The sequence below is a fragment of the Crocodylus porosus genome, unplaced genomic scaffold, assembly GCF_001723895.1.
Source record: "Crocodylus porosus isolate Cpor-Errol unplaced genomic scaffold, CroPor_comp1, whole genome shotgun sequence".
NCBI classification, from domain to species: Eukaryota; Metazoa; Chordata; order Crocodylia; family Crocodylidae; genus Crocodylus; species Crocodylus porosus.
In genome coordinates this window covers 38,412,821-38,430,795 of record NW_017728931.1, presented here as the reverse complement: position 1 = coordinate 38,430,795, position 17,975 = coordinate 38,412,821, and the positions used below count along the sequence as shown (strand labels likewise).

Genomic DNA, 17,975 nt, shown 5'->3' with positions numbered 1-17,975 from the left:
CTACACTGAACACCTTCAAGAGTAAATTGGATGCTTATCTTGCTGGGATCCTATGACCCCTGCTGACCTCCTGCCCTTTGGGTGGGGGACTGTACTCGATGATCTTCCGAGGTCCCTTCCAGCCCTAATGTCTATGAAATCTATGAACCCCTTAACCCCTGTGCTTGCCCTCCACTCCATGCCCCCACACTCCCTGCTGTCCCCTGCCACCTGCCCCCCATGCCTGTCCCCTTGCTCCAGAAACCTACCACCACTTACCATCACTCTGGTGTCAGACAGTGGCAGCAGACCTGGCCCAGCTACAGCCCTGCCTAGCCAGGCAGAAGGAGTAGTGGCAGGTCTGGGCCAGACTGGGTAGGGGACAGAGCTGGAGTGGAAGATAAGGGGGGAGGGCAGGCTGGGAGGAGCAGCCAGGCATTGGCTGGGAAGCAGGTTGTGTAATCTCCCCCACTCTCCTTCTCCCTCCTCACCATGAGGTCTCCCCACACTTCCCTGCCATGGGCCCCCTCCCCAACCTTATGAGCCACCCTGACTCAGGACAGACAGCAATTAAACTTTGGCTTTGGCTCCAAGTTTGGGGCTGAAGCCACAGCTGTGCTGCTTCCTGCCCTAGGCTAGTGCTCAAATCTGAGATGAGGTCTCTCCTCCCCCTGTATTGTTTGAGGCGGGGGGATCTTTGTCTTCAATTAGAGTAAATACAGTAATAACCAAGGCTTTATAATGTAAAGCAGCTATAGTTGTCACAGTACCTAGCATAATTGAGTCCTAATGCTCAGCTTTAGCACTTGGGGGCTTCACAGCAAGGTGCTCCCCTTGGTCTGGCACCTTGAAAAGGCCTTCAGTGCACTCTAAGTCATTGCGCGCCCCCCCCCATGCCAAGCTTCAGGGTGCAGCTTTAAGGGTCCTGGCATGTGATAGGATTTGAGGAGCTTTATTCCAGATCCTCAGAATTGTGCCCTGCCATGTATATCTGGCATAGTATCCATAGGATTTTGGGGATCTCAGGTAAAATTCACCAGATGCCAACTGAGCAGCTAAATTAACACCTGCCTGCAGCCATAAAATTACGAAAAGAAAAAGGCTGAGAGTAGGAAGAGATGAGAGAGGGGAGAGAAGGAAAGGGTTAAAAGGACTAAACATGGACATCACTGTTTTATCAGGCTGTTTCCCACAAGTATGAAGCCAGTTACTTTATAGCTATTTATCCCTGATACAGACCTTGAACCAAAAATTTTGCACAACTGAGGCAAGGCATTCGAGAGAGGTAAACCTCACAGCCTTTCACTGCATTTGGAAGTCTTAACAATGCTTTTGGCACAGCATGCAACTCGCTGGTGGAGCAGTCCATTGTGATAATCCTTTTTGGTTTTTCTGCTTCACAGATGACAATCCCAGTTTTGCAAAACTACAGAAAGGAAAGAAAAAGGAAAAGAAATACCAACATCCTTTATAATTTCTTAAGATCAGTCCCTTAAAGCAGAGGATTGTTGTACCCATTTAGATTGTGTAACATTCTTGGAACAGGTTGGAGACAACTGTTTGTTTCAGAAGGTGGAGGCAGAGACTAAATGGACAGCTATTTAGATTTTATTCTGACAAAGACGGAAACTGATTGAGATCCTGAAGGTAAAAGGCACTATGGGAAACCAACTGAAACAGCTGCCTCATAATGATCAAGTGCACAATTCCTATCTCTTGAACAAAATCAAGGATAAAATGCCAGTAAGTGACAGTCACAACATTTACCAAGCCATTTGTCTGAAGGACAGTATAAATATTAATATTATTTAACCATCCAAAATAAACATTTATTGAACAAAAGAGGCTTCCATGATGCACTTCCTAAGGTAATTGGAGGGAACGTTCTAAATTTCATCCAATAACTTAAAGTTCTTAATTGAGCTAAAGAACTCAATTACAGATATTCATCAATATTCATTAGAATAGATGGATATAGATGCAATAGATGCAATAATTAAGTGGTAACACAACCTTATTATTCTGCTTACTACTTCTAGCATTGCACTGGAAACCATATCAGTCATGCAACACCTTCACAAAGGAGAATTTTGATACTTTTAAAGATTACTCCACCACTGTTGGCTAGAATAGGGACCATGCATTGCTCCAATTACAACTAAACAATATGTGCTTTATCAGAATTAATTGGTAATATAAACGATAAGTTACAATTACAATACATTAAAATCTGAACCAGTCAAACATCTTAATTAACAACAATGTCTCTAATCCCACATAATCACAACAAAAACTTGAATTCATTCAACTTACAACTGCTGTGTTTGTTTGCTTATCCTCATCATTCCCTTTTGGAATTTTACAATTTGGTGAATTTTCCATATGAAGTGCTAAGAAGATGCACAAATCTTCTTTTTCCTGGAGACGATCAGGAGGACCTAAAGAAAAAATGTGGAATTAGAAAGTAGATCAGCAACACAAATATAGATCAATACTAAGTAGTTTTACCCAAATGAAAAACAGTCTGTAGGAATTCGTTACAATAATTGCTAACCTGTCTGGTCCCTCATTAAAGTAATACTGCTGCAGATATAATTTCAATGTTCATTAAAATAAAGCAATACATCCCAAACCAATGAATAGTTGGTGGACCCAATCATTTGAAATGATCTCCATCTTTGTACTTTCCTGATTCTGAGACCATGCTGTACCTGTTCAGTGTTTTGCTACAAAGAATGCTGGATGTTCCAACAGCCAAGGGTTGCCTTTGAGCAGTGATATTCTTGCTTTGTCGCCTTCCCTGGTTACACTCCCTGTGCCAGCTGAAGGTAGTAAAGGTGGCTATTACAGCCCCTCTACCTTTGGCTGGCTTCCACTGACTTAAGTAGTCTTCAGATCAGGCCTTAAGCAAATATCCTATACTCTGGATAATGTGTATGACAAAATGCAACAATCTGTTTCCTATGCAGCAAGCAACCTCACTTTTCTCCTTCACATTCCTCTTCAAAACTAATTCATATAATGCATCAGATCACATTTCCTCATGTGGATGTTAAACTTCCTTTTCTGTTATATAAACATTATTTAACTAAACTCATAATTTATATAGCATACTTACTCAAATCTAAGATGACTCTGAACTTAAGATGACCACCCTGTAATTAGTTTTTATACATGGCTAATTTATAAATTTGTTAGAATTTTCCACATATGGAATCAAAGTATTGGAAGACCATCTTTAATTCAATCTCCCCACTGCTGTAGGAGGGATGGCGGGGGGGGAAGCGGGCAGGTGGTATACGGAGGTCAAGTAGCTTGCCCCCTGCTTGTGCCTGCCCCCTACCAACTCTACCCTCCCACCACAGCCCTCCCATCCCCTCCCCTCTCTATCTCTGCCCCTCTTACTGTCCCTCCACTCCAGCCTCTGCTCGCCTTTCCCCCCAAGCCTCGGCTTTCCCCTTCCCATCTTACCCGTGCTCCATGCTGGCAGGGTCTATCCCTGTTCAAGCCTGAGGTAGTGATGAGCACAGCTCCAGACCAGACTCTGGAGCAGCCATTCAGGGCTGCGCTGCTGGAATCATGGTGAGTGCCCTAGATTGAAGCATGTATGAAGCCTGCCAGCACAGAGCAAAGGTAAGGGTGGGGAGGAAGAGGAGCAGGTCGGGGAAAAGGGGCTGCATGGTGGGTAGGGGGAAGATAAGGAGAAGAGACTGAAGGGGTGAGATGGTGGAGTTGAAAAGGGGGTGAGAAGAGTTAGGGGGGCAGCAGCATCTGTGGTTATAGCCCTGACCCTAGGTAGGGGTTAGATCCTAAGCCACAGCAGCCACCTGTCCTCCTCTCCCTGCCCCATGGCCCTCATACTTGATTCTAAGACAAGGGGCTCCCACCCATGTTAAATGAGGGGGGAACTTTGTCTTAGAATCAAGTAAATATGGTAAATCACTTAAAACAAAATAGTGGATACAATCAGCTTTAGTTTAAAACAGTGCTTCCTCCAAAGCTGTATTCCTCTCTCACTGATTGGTGCTGTCATCTTTATTTTATTGTAGGAAGGTCAAAGTTTTGCTGTCATCCTGATGGTCCAGGTAATATGTGAGAAGCCAGGTTTGTTTGAAAATACCTTTAATTGGACTAACTATAACATCTCTCCCAACTGTACAGTCGAGATATTACCAAACATTATCTGTACACCCAATAACTCCTTGTCATTTTCTGTATGTTACGTATTACTATGGTGAGGAGGAGTGGGTCTTGTGTCCTTGCATGCCTACAGTACCACTGGCAATATAATGGTGTTCTAAAATAATAAATATTTTCATAACAACTTCCTTACCATTACTGCAATGAGAATGGAAAACGGAGATGGATATAGCTTGGAAGGTTAAGATTAAAACTGAAATATGTACCTTTCATAGCATGTTGGAAGCTTGAACATCATCTGTTTGCACAATATCTGCCTCATTACTGTGGACAATTAAATTTATTCAAACATCTTAATGAAAATAAGTTTTAGGGAGCAAGAAAAAAGAATAGCTCAGAAAGTTTACTGAATATATTTTCTTTTGCCTTTATCACTCTTTCTTTTGGAATCTTCTCCATGTTTTCCCTCTGAATCCTCCTGTGGTTTACTAGATACAGATGCTGGAAGACACAGAGAAAAAAACACATTCTAATCAGGAACAGAGTCTGTGATTTCTTTCAAGAGGTTTATTAATGTATGGGATTCAGACTCTTAACCATAACAGCAGGGAAAATTTGTATAACTTGACCTAGGATAGGTTTAGCACAATATTTTTGATAAGCAAGAAATTAAGGCCCAAGATTCTGATAGCTCACTTAGATAGTAGTTCTATTAAAGTCAGAAGGAACTGCCTCAGGAGAACGGAGCCCCACAAATAATGGTTTTTTTTACTGTCCCTTTTCACACTACACTATATTGTAGTGTTTTTATTGTACTGGCTGTTTCAAATCTTTGACTACACATAGAGGAAAATGTGTATTTTAACCTGATTTCTACTTATTAATTTCTATATCACTTATTACTTTTTACTGAATGAAACAGAAGGGTTTTGTAAAAATATTTAAGATGCTTACAAATGCTCTTTCTGGTTACAATGCAAAATAAATGTCAAGAGACCTTCAAAATCATCACACTGCAATAGCTTTATGTGTGTATGTATTCATGTGCATATATGCCTACACGTTTGGATTTCAAAAGGAAAGTAGAGGAAGAATAATGGGTGACTGCAAACAAAAAAAAATCGACAGTCTTCAAGGTGTATGTAACAACCATGTAACACATCAATCACATTATTACTGAACACTTAGCCTCAATTTTCTTTTACTATGGCACCTGCAAGATGTTATTTCCATCAAGCAACCAGTAATGTTGGGCAAGCTATCTAGAGGGGGAAAAAGTGCCCTAGAAAACGTGCTCTGCCAGCACTTATCAGCACGGGGAACTAGAGAGCTCGCAAAAAGGGCTGGCAGCCGCCTGTCAAGTCTTCAGCTGTGCTACTAATGAGAAGTGAATTCTAACCCTTGCACACAGCAAGGGAGACCCCAGTAAAATGGGTAGGGGGAGGGAGGGGAGCCAGGAGTAGTAGGGAACAAACTCTCCTGGAACACCTTCTCTGGTGCTTTTGTGTACCTGACTTCCCTCTCTCCACATCTTGTCCCCACCAGCAGCTTTTCAAACATTACCATTGCCATGTATTTCAAATAGAACAACTGTCACAGGCCTATACCATCTCTACCCTGGTAGCAACATCCCTCAATACACTTAGGGCCCAATCTTAAAAAGAAATGCACACAATACATTTTTTCTAGGTGTTCTTCACATAAGTAAAATTACTTACAGGTATGTTTGTATGACTGGGCACTAAGCCCTATGCTTCTTGTAACACAGGGATATCATCTTATATTTATAATAAGATGATAATGAATGGCAGATGTACTACAGATATATGTAACATTCTAAAATTCATTAGAGGTATTTTCAATTTTGGTTGAATTTTCTGAAGAAGCACTTATCTGATCTTCAGCTGTGACTTAACTATAGACCATAAGTTCCCAAACTCTGACAGATTGTGTACCACCAATTGAAAATGCTACAACATGAAGTACCACTGGCAAATTTTTCAGTTCAATCTTAAGTATCACCAGCAATTTTTTGTCATATAAAGTAAATATAATAAATCTGTTAATGCGTACCACTGACAGGTTGCCTGCATACCACTGGCGGTATGCATACCACAGATTGGAAACCGCTGTTATAGACTGATTCTCTAACTTATTAGGAGCTGATCACTCTGGCATCCTCTTACCAACACTGTTTGCTTTCCTCCAAACTCTCTTCTTGCCTTAATCACCCTATTTCAGGGGCGGGCAAAATATGGCCCATGGGCTGGATCAGGCCCACCAGGCCATTCTACCTGGCCCATAGGGCCACTAAAAAATTTAAGAAATTTAATATTTATCTGTCCCTGGCTGCCTGTCAAAGATGACAGGGGCAGGAGAACCCAGGGAGAGCCACCGGCAGGACCAAGCAGCCACAGAAGCAAGGCCTGCCCCAGCCCCAGTCAGAAGCCCGTGCCTAGCAGAGGATTCTGGCCTGGGACTGTAAGGCTGTTCCTGCCCCCCTCCACTGGAGGGAAATTCAGCTTGGGGGGGGCAGCGTGGGAAGCAGGGAAGGACTGAGGGCTATCCCCTCTGTCCTCAGGGTTGGGCCGAGCTGGCTGCTGCGGCCCCGGTGCTGCAGTCAGCAACCACATGGTGCCAGAGTGGCTGGGGGGGGTGGGCAGTGAGCAGGCACATGCAGTGCAGAGATAGCTGAGTGGAAGTGCAGGGCCCACACCAGTGCACCAGGGCCAGGGCCATCGGGGGCCCAGAGCAGGGGGCAGGAGCATGAGGCCCAGGCCAGCAGGGGCTCTGGAGCTAGGCTGGCTCCCCCTCTCCCTGCTGGTGCAGCCTGACCTGGCTCCATAGAACCCCTGCTGGTCTAAGCCCCACACTTCTGCCGCCCTGCTCTGGGCCCTGCTGGCTCTGGCCCTGGAACATTGGCACAACCCCATGCTCCCACCCAACTGTTGCTGTACTCTGAGTGCCCCCCGCACCTGCCATGGCCATTTGCCCACTTCCCTCCACCCCTCTGCTGCTCACTCCAGCACCATGTGGTTCCTGGCTACAGTGCCAAGCTGTAGGATGCAGCAGGAGCTGGCCTGGCCCCTGCAATTTCTGGCTAGCTCCTTGTAGTGGTACACTGGGCTGGGCCAGCTCCTGCTGTGTTCTGTAGTCTCAGCTGTGCAGCTGGGATGTGGTGCCAGAGTAGCAAGCAAGGGAAGGGATGGAGAAGCAACAGAAGGACAGCAGTGGCAGATGGGGGAGGAAGTGGCTGCAAGCAGGAGCATGGGGCCTGTGCAGGTGTCCCAGGGCCAGGAGCAGCAGGAGCATGGAGCCCGGGCTTGCAGGAGCACTAGTGGGGGCTCTGCCTACCGTGGGAAGACAGTGGGCAAACCTTCCCCCTCCATACATACGACCACCCTCCCCCACACACTCACAGCTCCCCCACAAACCCCATACCCATTCACAACCCACATCCACACCCACATGCTCCCTCACCCCACACACACCCACCCCCCCACACACCTATCCGCCCCCCTACAAACTTCACACACCCCAAACCCTTCCCCACACACTCACAGCCCCCCACAAACCTATACCCATCCCCATGCCCCCCACAATACACAAGAGTAAGGTTTCATTTTAAGCTTGTTATGCAATCACCTCTATGTACACTACACAAATGCATGTAAATCAGGACAAGATATTTTTTGAAATCAAATTAAAGATTGTTGCAGTACGTTTGGTTTTTAGAATATAATTTCAAATTTTTCTGGTTCCGAGACTTCCTGAAAGGAGTACTTGTGGGGCGAGGGAGAAGGGACAGGACTTCTGGTGGCAAAGGTCAGGGGTTAGAGGGTGGGACTTCCAGTCCCAAGATGGTGACCAGGGAGTGGGGCACCTGTCAAGAGGCAGGGATGTCCTTGTGGCCCTCCACAGCTTGCCAAAACTCACCCAAAATAATTGCTCACCCCTGCCTTATTCTTTTCTGATATCCAACCTCTCGCACTTCTGCTTTCACTTGTCACTTCAGCCTCTAAGTCTGATTAATTTGCCCCCTCCCCTCACCAGTGCAAACACACTTTAGTTTTACCTAACTTGCAGTAGTGCACCATTTACCCTTTCTATCACTCATGCCATTATCCAACCTCTCCTTTTCATCTTCAGACTCTGTAATGCTGGGTCACAGGTGGCCAGGTCTGGGGCCACTTGGGCATCAATGTAACAACCAGAGTCAGGAGGAGTAAACAGAATCAAGGGAGAAGCCAAGATAGGAAGCTAGGTCAATCCAAAAGCAGGATCTAGGAACAATTCAAGTCAGGAAGCCAGGAGATTAGGTAGAGCGGTGGTTACCATCTGGTGGATTCCAACTGAGTAGTCGATTGTGGAGCCTCTGACAGTCCATCTCAGCCTGGGGCAACTGATCTACTGTCAGAGGCTCCATGATTGGGAGTGGCATGATGCATGTGTAGAGTGGCCAAGGCACATTCTAGGAGTGGCAGGACAGCAACAGGAGGCAAGTAGCTGGGCTGAGCTGCACCTCCTGCCACCAGGGTTGGGCCAGGTGAGTGAGGAGATCCTCCTCCATGCCCTGCCACCCTGCAGTGAGTGAGGGAGTGTGAGACATGGGCAGGGGTCAGTGGGGCCCCGGCTACAGCAAATTTTTGGGTGCCTGCAGCCTCCCTCCCCATAGCCCTGCTCTGGCTGCAGCCCGAGAGTCATGCAGCCAGAGAGGTGCACTGGGAAAAGCCTGGCACCACCCCAACCCCAGCCCTCCCTGCCCCACCCTGCCCCACATGAAGATCTGGGGGCATGTGCCCCCCTCACCCTCCCGGGCTGCATGCCCCTCCCCGTACATGCTGGACAAGCCGCTCATGGCTCTGTCCTACACCCACCCCAGGCCTTTACTTGTCCCACCATCCAACCCAGCCAGGCCTACTCCCCCCAGCCCCTGATCCTGCCTGTGCCCCACTCTCTCCCTCACTGCTGGTGCCTTGATTTGCCCTTCCCCCCCATGGCCCTTTTCCCTTCCCCCCGCCCCTTCCCCCACAGACTTACCTGTCAGGGGGGTGCCCCCAAATGATTTTTTCTCCCTCTGCCTTGATCTGCCCCCTGCCTGCCCTCCCCTCCCCACAGACTGACCAGTGGGGCAAGAGGGGGTAGATCTTGGATTGCTTTTTAATTCCAAAAGTGATCTTCTACCCAAAAAGGTTGGAGACCACTGAGGTAATGAGTGAGGTCAGATAGCAAGCCAGTTGAGAAGCCAGGAGATTAAGCAGAGAGGGGAGTCAGAACAAGCCAGAGGAAATAGCAAAGCAGGCTGGGATCAGGTTGAGCCCTGCTGCACAGGCACTTCCTGTTCCTGGTTATATTTGGGATGTGACCCCAAACAGCCACTCTGGAGGGTAGAGGGCTAAGCTATGACGGAGGCCTCAAGGCAGCCTTGTCCAGCCTGGGTAATCAGCTATAGTGTGGCAGACCAGGATGAGCAGCCGGTTGGAGGCCCCAGGTTTGAGGCTGCAGCCTGAGTCTCCATAAATGTATTATCTACAACCTCTATCTGTATTTTCTTTCTTCCAGTGTGATTCTTGATTCTTCTCATACCTGTTTACACCGTCCCTAAAGGTGAAGGTACATAGTCTTCTAAGTTGCATATGATTTTGAAAAATGTGGCCACATGGTACACATATTCTTGCTCAATTCAAAGGAACTTGAATTATTAAAAGTATCCTACCTAAAAGAGATCTTGTGTACTCTTAGAAAGGTATGTGGCACTATTCAACCTTTACTTTATTAAATTTTGTTGGTGTTTTAATTTGAATAAACTTAATTTTAGTTTAGACAATTATGTAATTCTAGGTCATTATTTTATGAACAGGGGCCTGATTCACATGCTGAACGTGAATGTCACTGACTTTACTTAGAGGTACATCTACATAAAACCAGTGTGATAGTGTGAAAGCTCAAGTGTCTCCAAGCTACTTTCAGACTGAAGAAAACACAGATTCAGGATTCAGATAAGTCTATTTAAGGCCAGAGAAAATCATATATGACTCATAAAAAGGCACGTCCAAAGAATGTTGCCAGATACTGACTAGTCATTTAAGCTACAAAGAAAAATTAAACCCAAAAGGGATGCCAGAGATGTGTGACCAAAGGAAACTTGTTTAGCAGATGTATTAATCCTGTTGCCCATACAAACAGCTAAGCTAAGTCCTATCAATATACCCAGGCCACAGGGCCACTTAGAGGTCTAAAAAGCACGAATCTTTTATGCTTCTGCTTTTTGTTCATTCCAAATCATTGATCCAGCAAGCAGATTTGGGAAGCAGTTATTTGCATGGTCTGGTCCCAAACCAAATTGGAGGTAGTATAATCATGTCAAGGAATACCAGTGTTAAGACAAACCTAACTGTAGTGGAAATATTCATAATGGGGAGTTATCATGTTGGCTACGTATCATAAAACAGTCCTTTAATATTTTATAATATGCTAGAAATCATTTTAAACAGTTAAGTAACAGTACAATGATCCAAAACTTGTCCACACAAATACAAAATGAAGTGCATCATCTGTATTTAACCATCTTACCTTCACTTTCCATATGTAGGGGTTCCCACTGTTGGGAAAGAAAAAAAATGTTGATTCAAAAACTCAGTGTGTGTGTGTGCACACATGCAAATTCTCTAACAAGTTCTTCTGCCCAGACCTGCCATTATTCCTCATCATTATTAATCAGTATAAGAGGATCCCATTCCAGGGGTGGCTATTATGCCCCTGAAGACCTGCAGCCCTTGTCAACCTGACAGTCATTGGGGAATCTTCGCTTTTCCTCTCCTGCCATGCCTTGATAAAATGATACTTTGAGAAAAGGGAGACTGCCCCAGGACTTCCCTAGTCACATCTCATCATAAACTGCTCATCTCCTTAAGGGCCTCACAGATGTCACATATCCTGACCAGATCCTAATCACCATTAAGGGCTTCTAGCTCTGTTCACCCTTACAACAACACTCCAACAACACTCCAACTCCCCCCAAGCCCACCAGAGTTCACAAGATGATCAGCAGATGTCTCCAGAATGCATGAATATATAACTATGCAAGCAGATACACAGGGTGTGTACAGAAGTTACATTTTTTCCAGGTTGAGGCCCCTGAAAGCACTCTGTAGCTATAACACAACAAACATTCAGGGCTGCAGAGCACTTTTAAGAAGGCCAGTTGCACCAAATTTAACTCTTGTCTGATGCAGTATCAGAAAGGAACACTCTAGGGCCCTTCGCCTTTAGCTCCCTTCCCCTCCTACCCACAGCATGAGGGTCTTGACAGTGACAGCGATGGTGGCCATGACTGGAGCTGGGGGGAAGGGTATGGAGCTCCCCCCGCCTCACAGCCCAGTCCAGCTACCCCTGCTGGGGTCTTTGGGAGAGCCAGGCCAGGTCTACATGGTAGGCGGGGCTCCCTCTTCCCCCAACCCACAGGCAAGCATCTTGACAGTGGAAGTCATGGCTGCTACACTCAGAGTCTGGTCAGGGAGTGGGGGGGAAACAGAGTCTCCCACCTTGTGGGCCTGGGCCAGCTACCCCTGCTGGGGTCTTGTGGGGAGTTGGGCCAGACTCATGAGGTGGATGGGCTCCATTTCCCTCCACCCCATCCAGCTCTGGACATGGCAGCCACCACTTTCAAAATGCTTGCGGGGGGGCAGGGGAAAGGGAGACCCCTTTGCCACTCAGGCCCAGCCTGGCTCCTCCCCAAGTCCCCAAAAGGAGTAATTGAGGGGGACCATGCAGCAGGGGGTCTCTGCTTCCCCCCTCCAGCTGCTGCAGATAGTTGTCAGCTGGCAAGGGGCAAGGCTGGGGAGAGGTGTGGTCTGCCAGCCTCCTGGGAGGCTGCTGGAGCACCCATACCTGCTGGCTTGGGCCAATGCAGGCAGGGTCTGAGACCACCCCCATACCCAACAGGTGAATGTTTCAGCCCTCCCCACAACCAACAGGTGAACATCTGTTAGGTTTGATGGCATTCTAACTCATGGCACTTTGTGTAAAGCACCATAGTTAGAATGCCTGTCAGGGAAGCATTCATAAACATTCCTGCCAATGAAAATTTATTTGTATAAACATAACAGAAAGCAAATTTAAAGTGGTCTTGAACAGCTTCAGAATAGATATTCTGTTTTACTAAAATCAATGTTCATAACTGTTTTTTGCAATATTTTCCTGATTTGGCCTTCAGCAAGGTAACTTACCTGATTATATGTGAATTTGCTCTTTAAAGAGTCTAGGATGCACTGAAAAAGGGGGAAACACCCAAATAAGTGAAGGTTAGGCATGCTGTTTATTAGATGAAGCAAGGATCTAAACATCAAAGTAACATTATTTGTACCTGCATATAATTTTATCTCAACACAACTAGTTGTCAAAAGGGAAGTGAGCTGAAAAATCGAAGCACTCTGCATTTACATCACACGCTGTGCTTACAGTGCACTTTACATTTACTTAACCATTTACTTTTCAACCTTTCTCCAGACAGGAAGCAACACCTGCAGTCACACATTTCCTTGTGCTTCCCCTTAAAAGCAGTGGTGCCTGTCATTGAGCACATCCATAAGGTGCTCAGGCTCCTGAAGACCACAGCATTCTAAGTATTACAGAGGGAAGCAGATGGAAGCAATTGTAGCTAACTAGCTAGTGCCAATAGTACCTAAGGTCATATTAAAAATGCTCTGAGGATGCGTGAAGCAGTGTGTTCTTTATGAAAGACAGGAGTGAGAAATCCTCATAATGAGAAAAGGGATTAAAAGCAGGCTTGTGAGATACAGCAAAAAGATAGACTTCCTTATGTTGAAGGAAAGGGAAAACTAAGATCACAGTGTAGAAAAGAGACGCCCTATTATGTGATACAGGGATGGAAGGAATACAGATTATGTTAGAATTTTGTGGGATAGGTGTGATGATCAGGGTGTAACTCTCAACTAATTTTATACATCCTACATATATTTATAGGAGAAACTATGTCAAGCTATTTATATAGAAAGCACTGGCCACCAAATAAATGTGCAAATAAATAACTACGCTAATTGTATTAGGCGAACATACTTTTTGCTTTGGTGTTGGCTCTGGTGATTCCTGTACAGCAACAATATTCTTTATGCCGACACAATGGATGTAGTCTTGACATTCAAGGCATGGAGGTTTGCTACAGTAAAGAACATCATTCTCTTCTATTTTTTTTTTAGTTCTGAAAAAATAATGTATTCACATAATTTACTTCCCGTCCTTCAAATGACGCTTTCACTGAAGAACCTTCTTTCTCAGCAGGCTGTACTTCTCCATCTCATATCTATCATCGCATTTTGCTTTTAAGTAACTCATCCTTATGAATAAAGAAGGAATAAACTGTTGCATTTATTATTTATAACTGTATGTAACTATTGATTAACAAACTGCATCTGTTTTGTAAGGGGTCTGCATCAGGATCTGGGAAAATGCCTGTTCACCAAGATGCCCCAAGAAATGACAAGGTCAAACGGTCACAAACTCCTCCAAGACCATTTTAGGCTGGACATAAGGAAAACCTTGTTTACTGTCCAAGCCCCCAAGGCCTGGAATAGATTCCCTCCATGGGTGGTGCGAGCATCTACTCTGGATTCTTTTAAGAAACATTTGGACGCTTATCTTGCTGGGATCCTTTGACCCTAGCTGACTTTCTGCCCCTGAGGCAGGGGGCTGGACACAATGATCTTCCAGGGTCCCTTCCAGCCCTAATGCCTATGAAATCTATGAAACTGGTTTAGCTTCTTGAAGTGCTTGAGCTTTTCTCTGCAGGTCTTTCACCAGGCAGTACATTAAGAGCTATTAGAGGCCAAAATATTACCATGTCTCAGAACTCTCAATGTGAATCAAAAAGCAACTCCACTGGACCTGTAATTACACTGAAAGGCAATGATATCTAGTGGAATGGGAATCAACAAATCTAAAATTTAGTCCTGCCCCTCTTTATTTGTACTGAGTAAGTTATAGTACCTCCGAGTACATCAGTTTCTGCAACTGTGAGATGAGAATAATAATATTTTCCTTCTTCACAAGGATGCTATAGATTAATGTATTTAATGTTCAAAAAATATTTTGAATAGGCAACTCTTTTGTTTGGTAAATATAATTAATTCTTATATCAGATGTAAACCAAGTTAAAATAAATCAGGCTCCTATCACAGAGAAGCAATTATTTGTTATTTTTTGCATATTTTAAAGGAATGTGGAAATTAAACAACAGTGAATATTTTCAGTTTGGCCAGAGAATGCTATGGGGTTAGAGAAGTCTGCTGGATTCAAGGGAGCCAACTGGAAGTGTCTGTTTTATAAAATAGGAAAGCTCCATAATTCTAGCATATTTGAGCCTCCTCAGCCAACCTTAGATTGTTCAAATGTTCAAATGATCTGGGAGAATTCTCCCAAGTTTGTTCTCCCAATAGAAAAACTTGCCCTGTATAGACAGTCAAACTGAGCAGTGCGGAGCCTGTGGTGCTGACACTGGCTTGCCAGTCTGTTGCAGTCTTGGCAGGGGGTGCAGGGTCTGATGAATTAGTAAAAAGGGAATGGGGGGTCTGTGCCTACCCTGTGCATGGAGTCCTCCAGCCCTGAATTCCCTGCCCCATGTTACAGCTCAACTGCAGACAGACAGAGAACTGTGCTTCCCAGCACCAAGTACTGCACTCTGGGCAAGGCGCAGCATCAGCTGCATCCAGAAGCAGGGTGGTGGTCAGTCAGTTCTTCTCTAGCCTGAGCGGAGCCCAGGCTGTTCAGTTCCACAACGGGACTGGGTTGGCTGTGGTTGGGGGAAAAAAAGAAGCAGAAATGCTGGGAGCAGAACACACCCCTGAAGTGCTTCAGAGCTGGGCTTTTCCAACCTGAAGCATGCAGAAGGCATGTTCTGCTTCCAGCTTGGTTGGGACTGACACATTGTCTTCCTGGACATATGGGCTGGGGGAGACAGGAAGCAAAGCTCGCTGGGGTTCTGGGTGACTGCTCTGGGGCTTCTCTCGGACCAGTGCCTGTACAGATGTTTAGTCTCCTGAAATATATTCTTTTGGGAGCCACTTCAGTTGGTTTGCTACCAAGTTATTTTTCTTCCACAGTAGCCATTTTGCTCTGGGAAAAAAAGCATGAATCTCTATATACTCATGGGACATTTATAGAGGTTCTCTGGAAGTGGTGGAGGGGGCCTCTGAGAACCGCTTTAATTAAGGCGCCTGGAGCATCACGTGTATCACTGTCCCCACACTGAAAAATGGTGGCAGGGGCACTTTAACTAGATCTCACTGAATAAGCTTTAGTTAAAGCACCCCCACTGCCATTTTTCAGCATGGGGACATTAATACACCTGACACTGGAGTCTGCTGGAGTACGGTAATTACCACACTCCAGCAAACTTGATTAATTGAGTAATTACAGCATGTCAGAGCAGACTCACTGCACATGTATTGGCACCCATGGTTTCTTCTAAGAGAGAAGCAACACTATGAGGAGAAACTGAACATCTGTATGTAGCAATAATGTGCTCATGGCACAGCTATCTGCCTATTGCTAAGGCAATGTCAGATATTTTAAAATAATGACAGTGTATTCCTGTGCTCAGTAGTGTATATATTAATAAAGTTCTGTGGATAAGAAATATTACGTAGAGACCAGATAAGATGTCAAAGGTCTTTGATTATAGAAATTTATATTATGTTTTCACAGTTAGTCACATGAGTATTACCAGTGCAGTGGCCAACATTTCCATTAAAAACTTACGTAAAACTACTATATAAGTATAATATATATAGTAATAGATATAGTAACCTGAATAGGAGAGCATTTACTTCAGCATGGACAAGGAATGGCTTTTTTGCAGTTCCTAGCTTATTTTTGTTTATTCTCCCCCGACGAGGCAGGTTTCCATATTTTGCACCAATAGGGTATCCATTATAACCTACACCAAACTACAAAAAAAAAAAAAAATCAGAATCTAACACATGCTAATAATGTCTAAGAAAATATTAGACAAATATTATTGTAGTTTAAATAAAGAAATTACAATTGCATAAGAATTAGACGTGAAATCCAAAATGTGAGAGCAGGAAGATGCTGGGAGTTTTTAGCTGTATATACATACACAAAAAGAAAGCACATTGTTTTAAATGAACTAAAAATGATGCTTTAGAACAGTGATGCTCAACCTTTTTTCCTGACGGGCTGGATGGTCAGTGCTTGGTCCAACTGTGGCCAGAGTGGGGTTCTGATCCAGTGCCCAGGGCCACTGTGATGGGCACCATCCAGTGGGCACGTGGAAGGGGTTAGGGGCAGCAGAGCCTGAGCCCAGCCCTGCGGAAGGGATGGGGGCTTCATCTGGCCCCACGGGAAGTAGGTCAGAGGAATGTGACCCAGCAAGGGAGTTGAAGGGGGCATTGCTCAGCTCTGCAGGAAGGAGGAAGACTGACCCAGCCTAACCCAGCCCTGACAGGAGAAGGGAGCATGGCCCAGCCTCATGTTGTGAGGGGAACGAGGCATGGCCCATACCCCTCAGGGAAAAAGGGGGGGTAGCCCAGCCCCAATTTTGCCTGTGGGGGAAAAGGAGGTATGGTCCAACTTCATGGGGGGGAGGGGGAAAGGGGTACAGCCTGGCTCTGACTAGGCACAGGGAGCTTTGAGCTTGGGAATTTGACAGGGAGGAGGCAGCTATATTAACGGCCACTGTTCCCCCACTGCCAAATGGGGAGCCCATCAGGCTAGATTCAATGGCTCCATGGGCTGCATTTAGCCCTCAGGTCACAGGTTGAGCACCCTTGCTCTAGAAAATGTAGGCCATTTTCAAGAATTTTCAAAGAAGTGGGAAAGATTAAAACAGTAGCATAATAGAGGAGAAGCAACTAAGGTAACAGTCCTGGGCGCTGACTCTGGGACAGGGGAAGCGCAAAAGCTGCAGCAGCTGGGATGCCATCATGCTACTGGCAACATAGCTACTGATGCTGCTCAGTACCCAGAGCACTTAAGTGCCAAATTATGCCCCTGCATACAAGGTTAAATTCAAATGCATGTATTCTGTTATAATGATGTCAGTTACTCTACATTTATACTAGTATAACAAATACGAATCTGCTCTCAAGGGTCTAGTGCTGGAGTATGTATTGTTCCTGTGTCACTGAAATGGCTGGGAATAAAACCAAGTAACTCCATACCCTAGCTGTGTTTTCATCCCTACATATTTTAATATGACAAAAGCTTGAAGAACCAGGAGTGGTATACCTCCTAGTTAATACACTGCAGAGTGACAAATAAAGAGAATATATGAAGAATCATACTTACAAAGTATCCATCCTGACTGTATATAATGCATCCAACACCTTGATTTGGATCATCTTTTAAAGAAACAGAATTATGTATCACTTAGTAGTTAGATTTTTAAAAATATTCTGTGTATGTGTCGTTCTTTAAATATTGAAACAGAATGTAAAAGCAGGCTATCTGAACTGCTACAAAAACTAGCATAGGGCATAAGGTTTATAAATGTTACCCATTTAGAAAGAGAAAAATATGTTGCTAACAGGAAAGTGTCATCAAGTATGTAGAAAAGCATATTGCATCAGAATTCAACAACCTAATTTGTATCCAAATATTTCTATCTCAAAATATATGGTAAATCTCATACAAACCTTGAAAGAGCAATATATATTTTTGTATACATTAATGCTGTCTGTGGACAAATTTCAAATATAGCACTACATATGTGCATTTACCTCCATCTACCTTTAACTGACAATGTTACACATTGTCCCTGGCAAACTCTGTGTGTGTGTGTGTGTGTGTGTGTGTGTGTGTGTGTGTGTGTGTGTGTG

The 17,975-nt window shown here is 44.9% G+C and overlaps 2 protein-coding genes across 2 annotated transcripts in view; both read right to left on the bottom strand.

Annotated features, from left to right (window-relative positions):
• The window catches only part of LOC109316504 (cytidine and dCMP deaminase domain-containing protein 1-like), a 28,803-nt gene extending 26,359 nt beyond the window's left edge, over positions 1-2,444 (bottom strand). Inside the window, exons 1-2 of the mRNA XM_019544648.1 lie at positions 2,293-2,444; positions 1,219-1,405 (exon numbers count right to left, since the gene is read on the bottom strand). Of these exons, the coding sequence (XP_019400193.1) occupies positions 1,219-1,405; positions 2,293-2,361 (256 nt within the window). The 5' untranslated portion in view covers positions 2,362-2,444. The remainder of the gene's footprint in view (positions 1-1,218; positions 1,406-2,292) is intronic.
• A 2,020-nt stretch (positions 2,445-4,464) lies between these two features.
• LOC109316503 (cytidine and dCMP deaminase domain-containing protein 1-like) overlaps positions 4,465-17,975 on the bottom strand; it is a 29,874-nt gene continuing 16,363 nt past the window's right edge. The window contains exons 6-11 of the mRNA XM_019544647.1: positions 17,446-17,498; positions 15,943-16,082; positions 13,198-13,339; positions 12,348-12,389; positions 10,693-10,720; positions 4,465-4,620 (exon numbers count right to left, since the gene is read on the bottom strand). Of these exons, the coding sequence (XP_019400192.1) occupies positions 4,523-4,620; positions 10,693-10,720; positions 12,348-12,389; positions 13,198-13,339; positions 15,943-16,082; positions 17,446-17,498 (503 nt within the window). The 3' untranslated portion in view covers positions 4,465-4,522. The remainder of the gene's footprint in view (positions 4,621-10,692; positions 10,721-12,347; positions 12,390-13,197; positions 13,340-15,942; positions 16,083-17,445; positions 17,499-17,975) is intronic.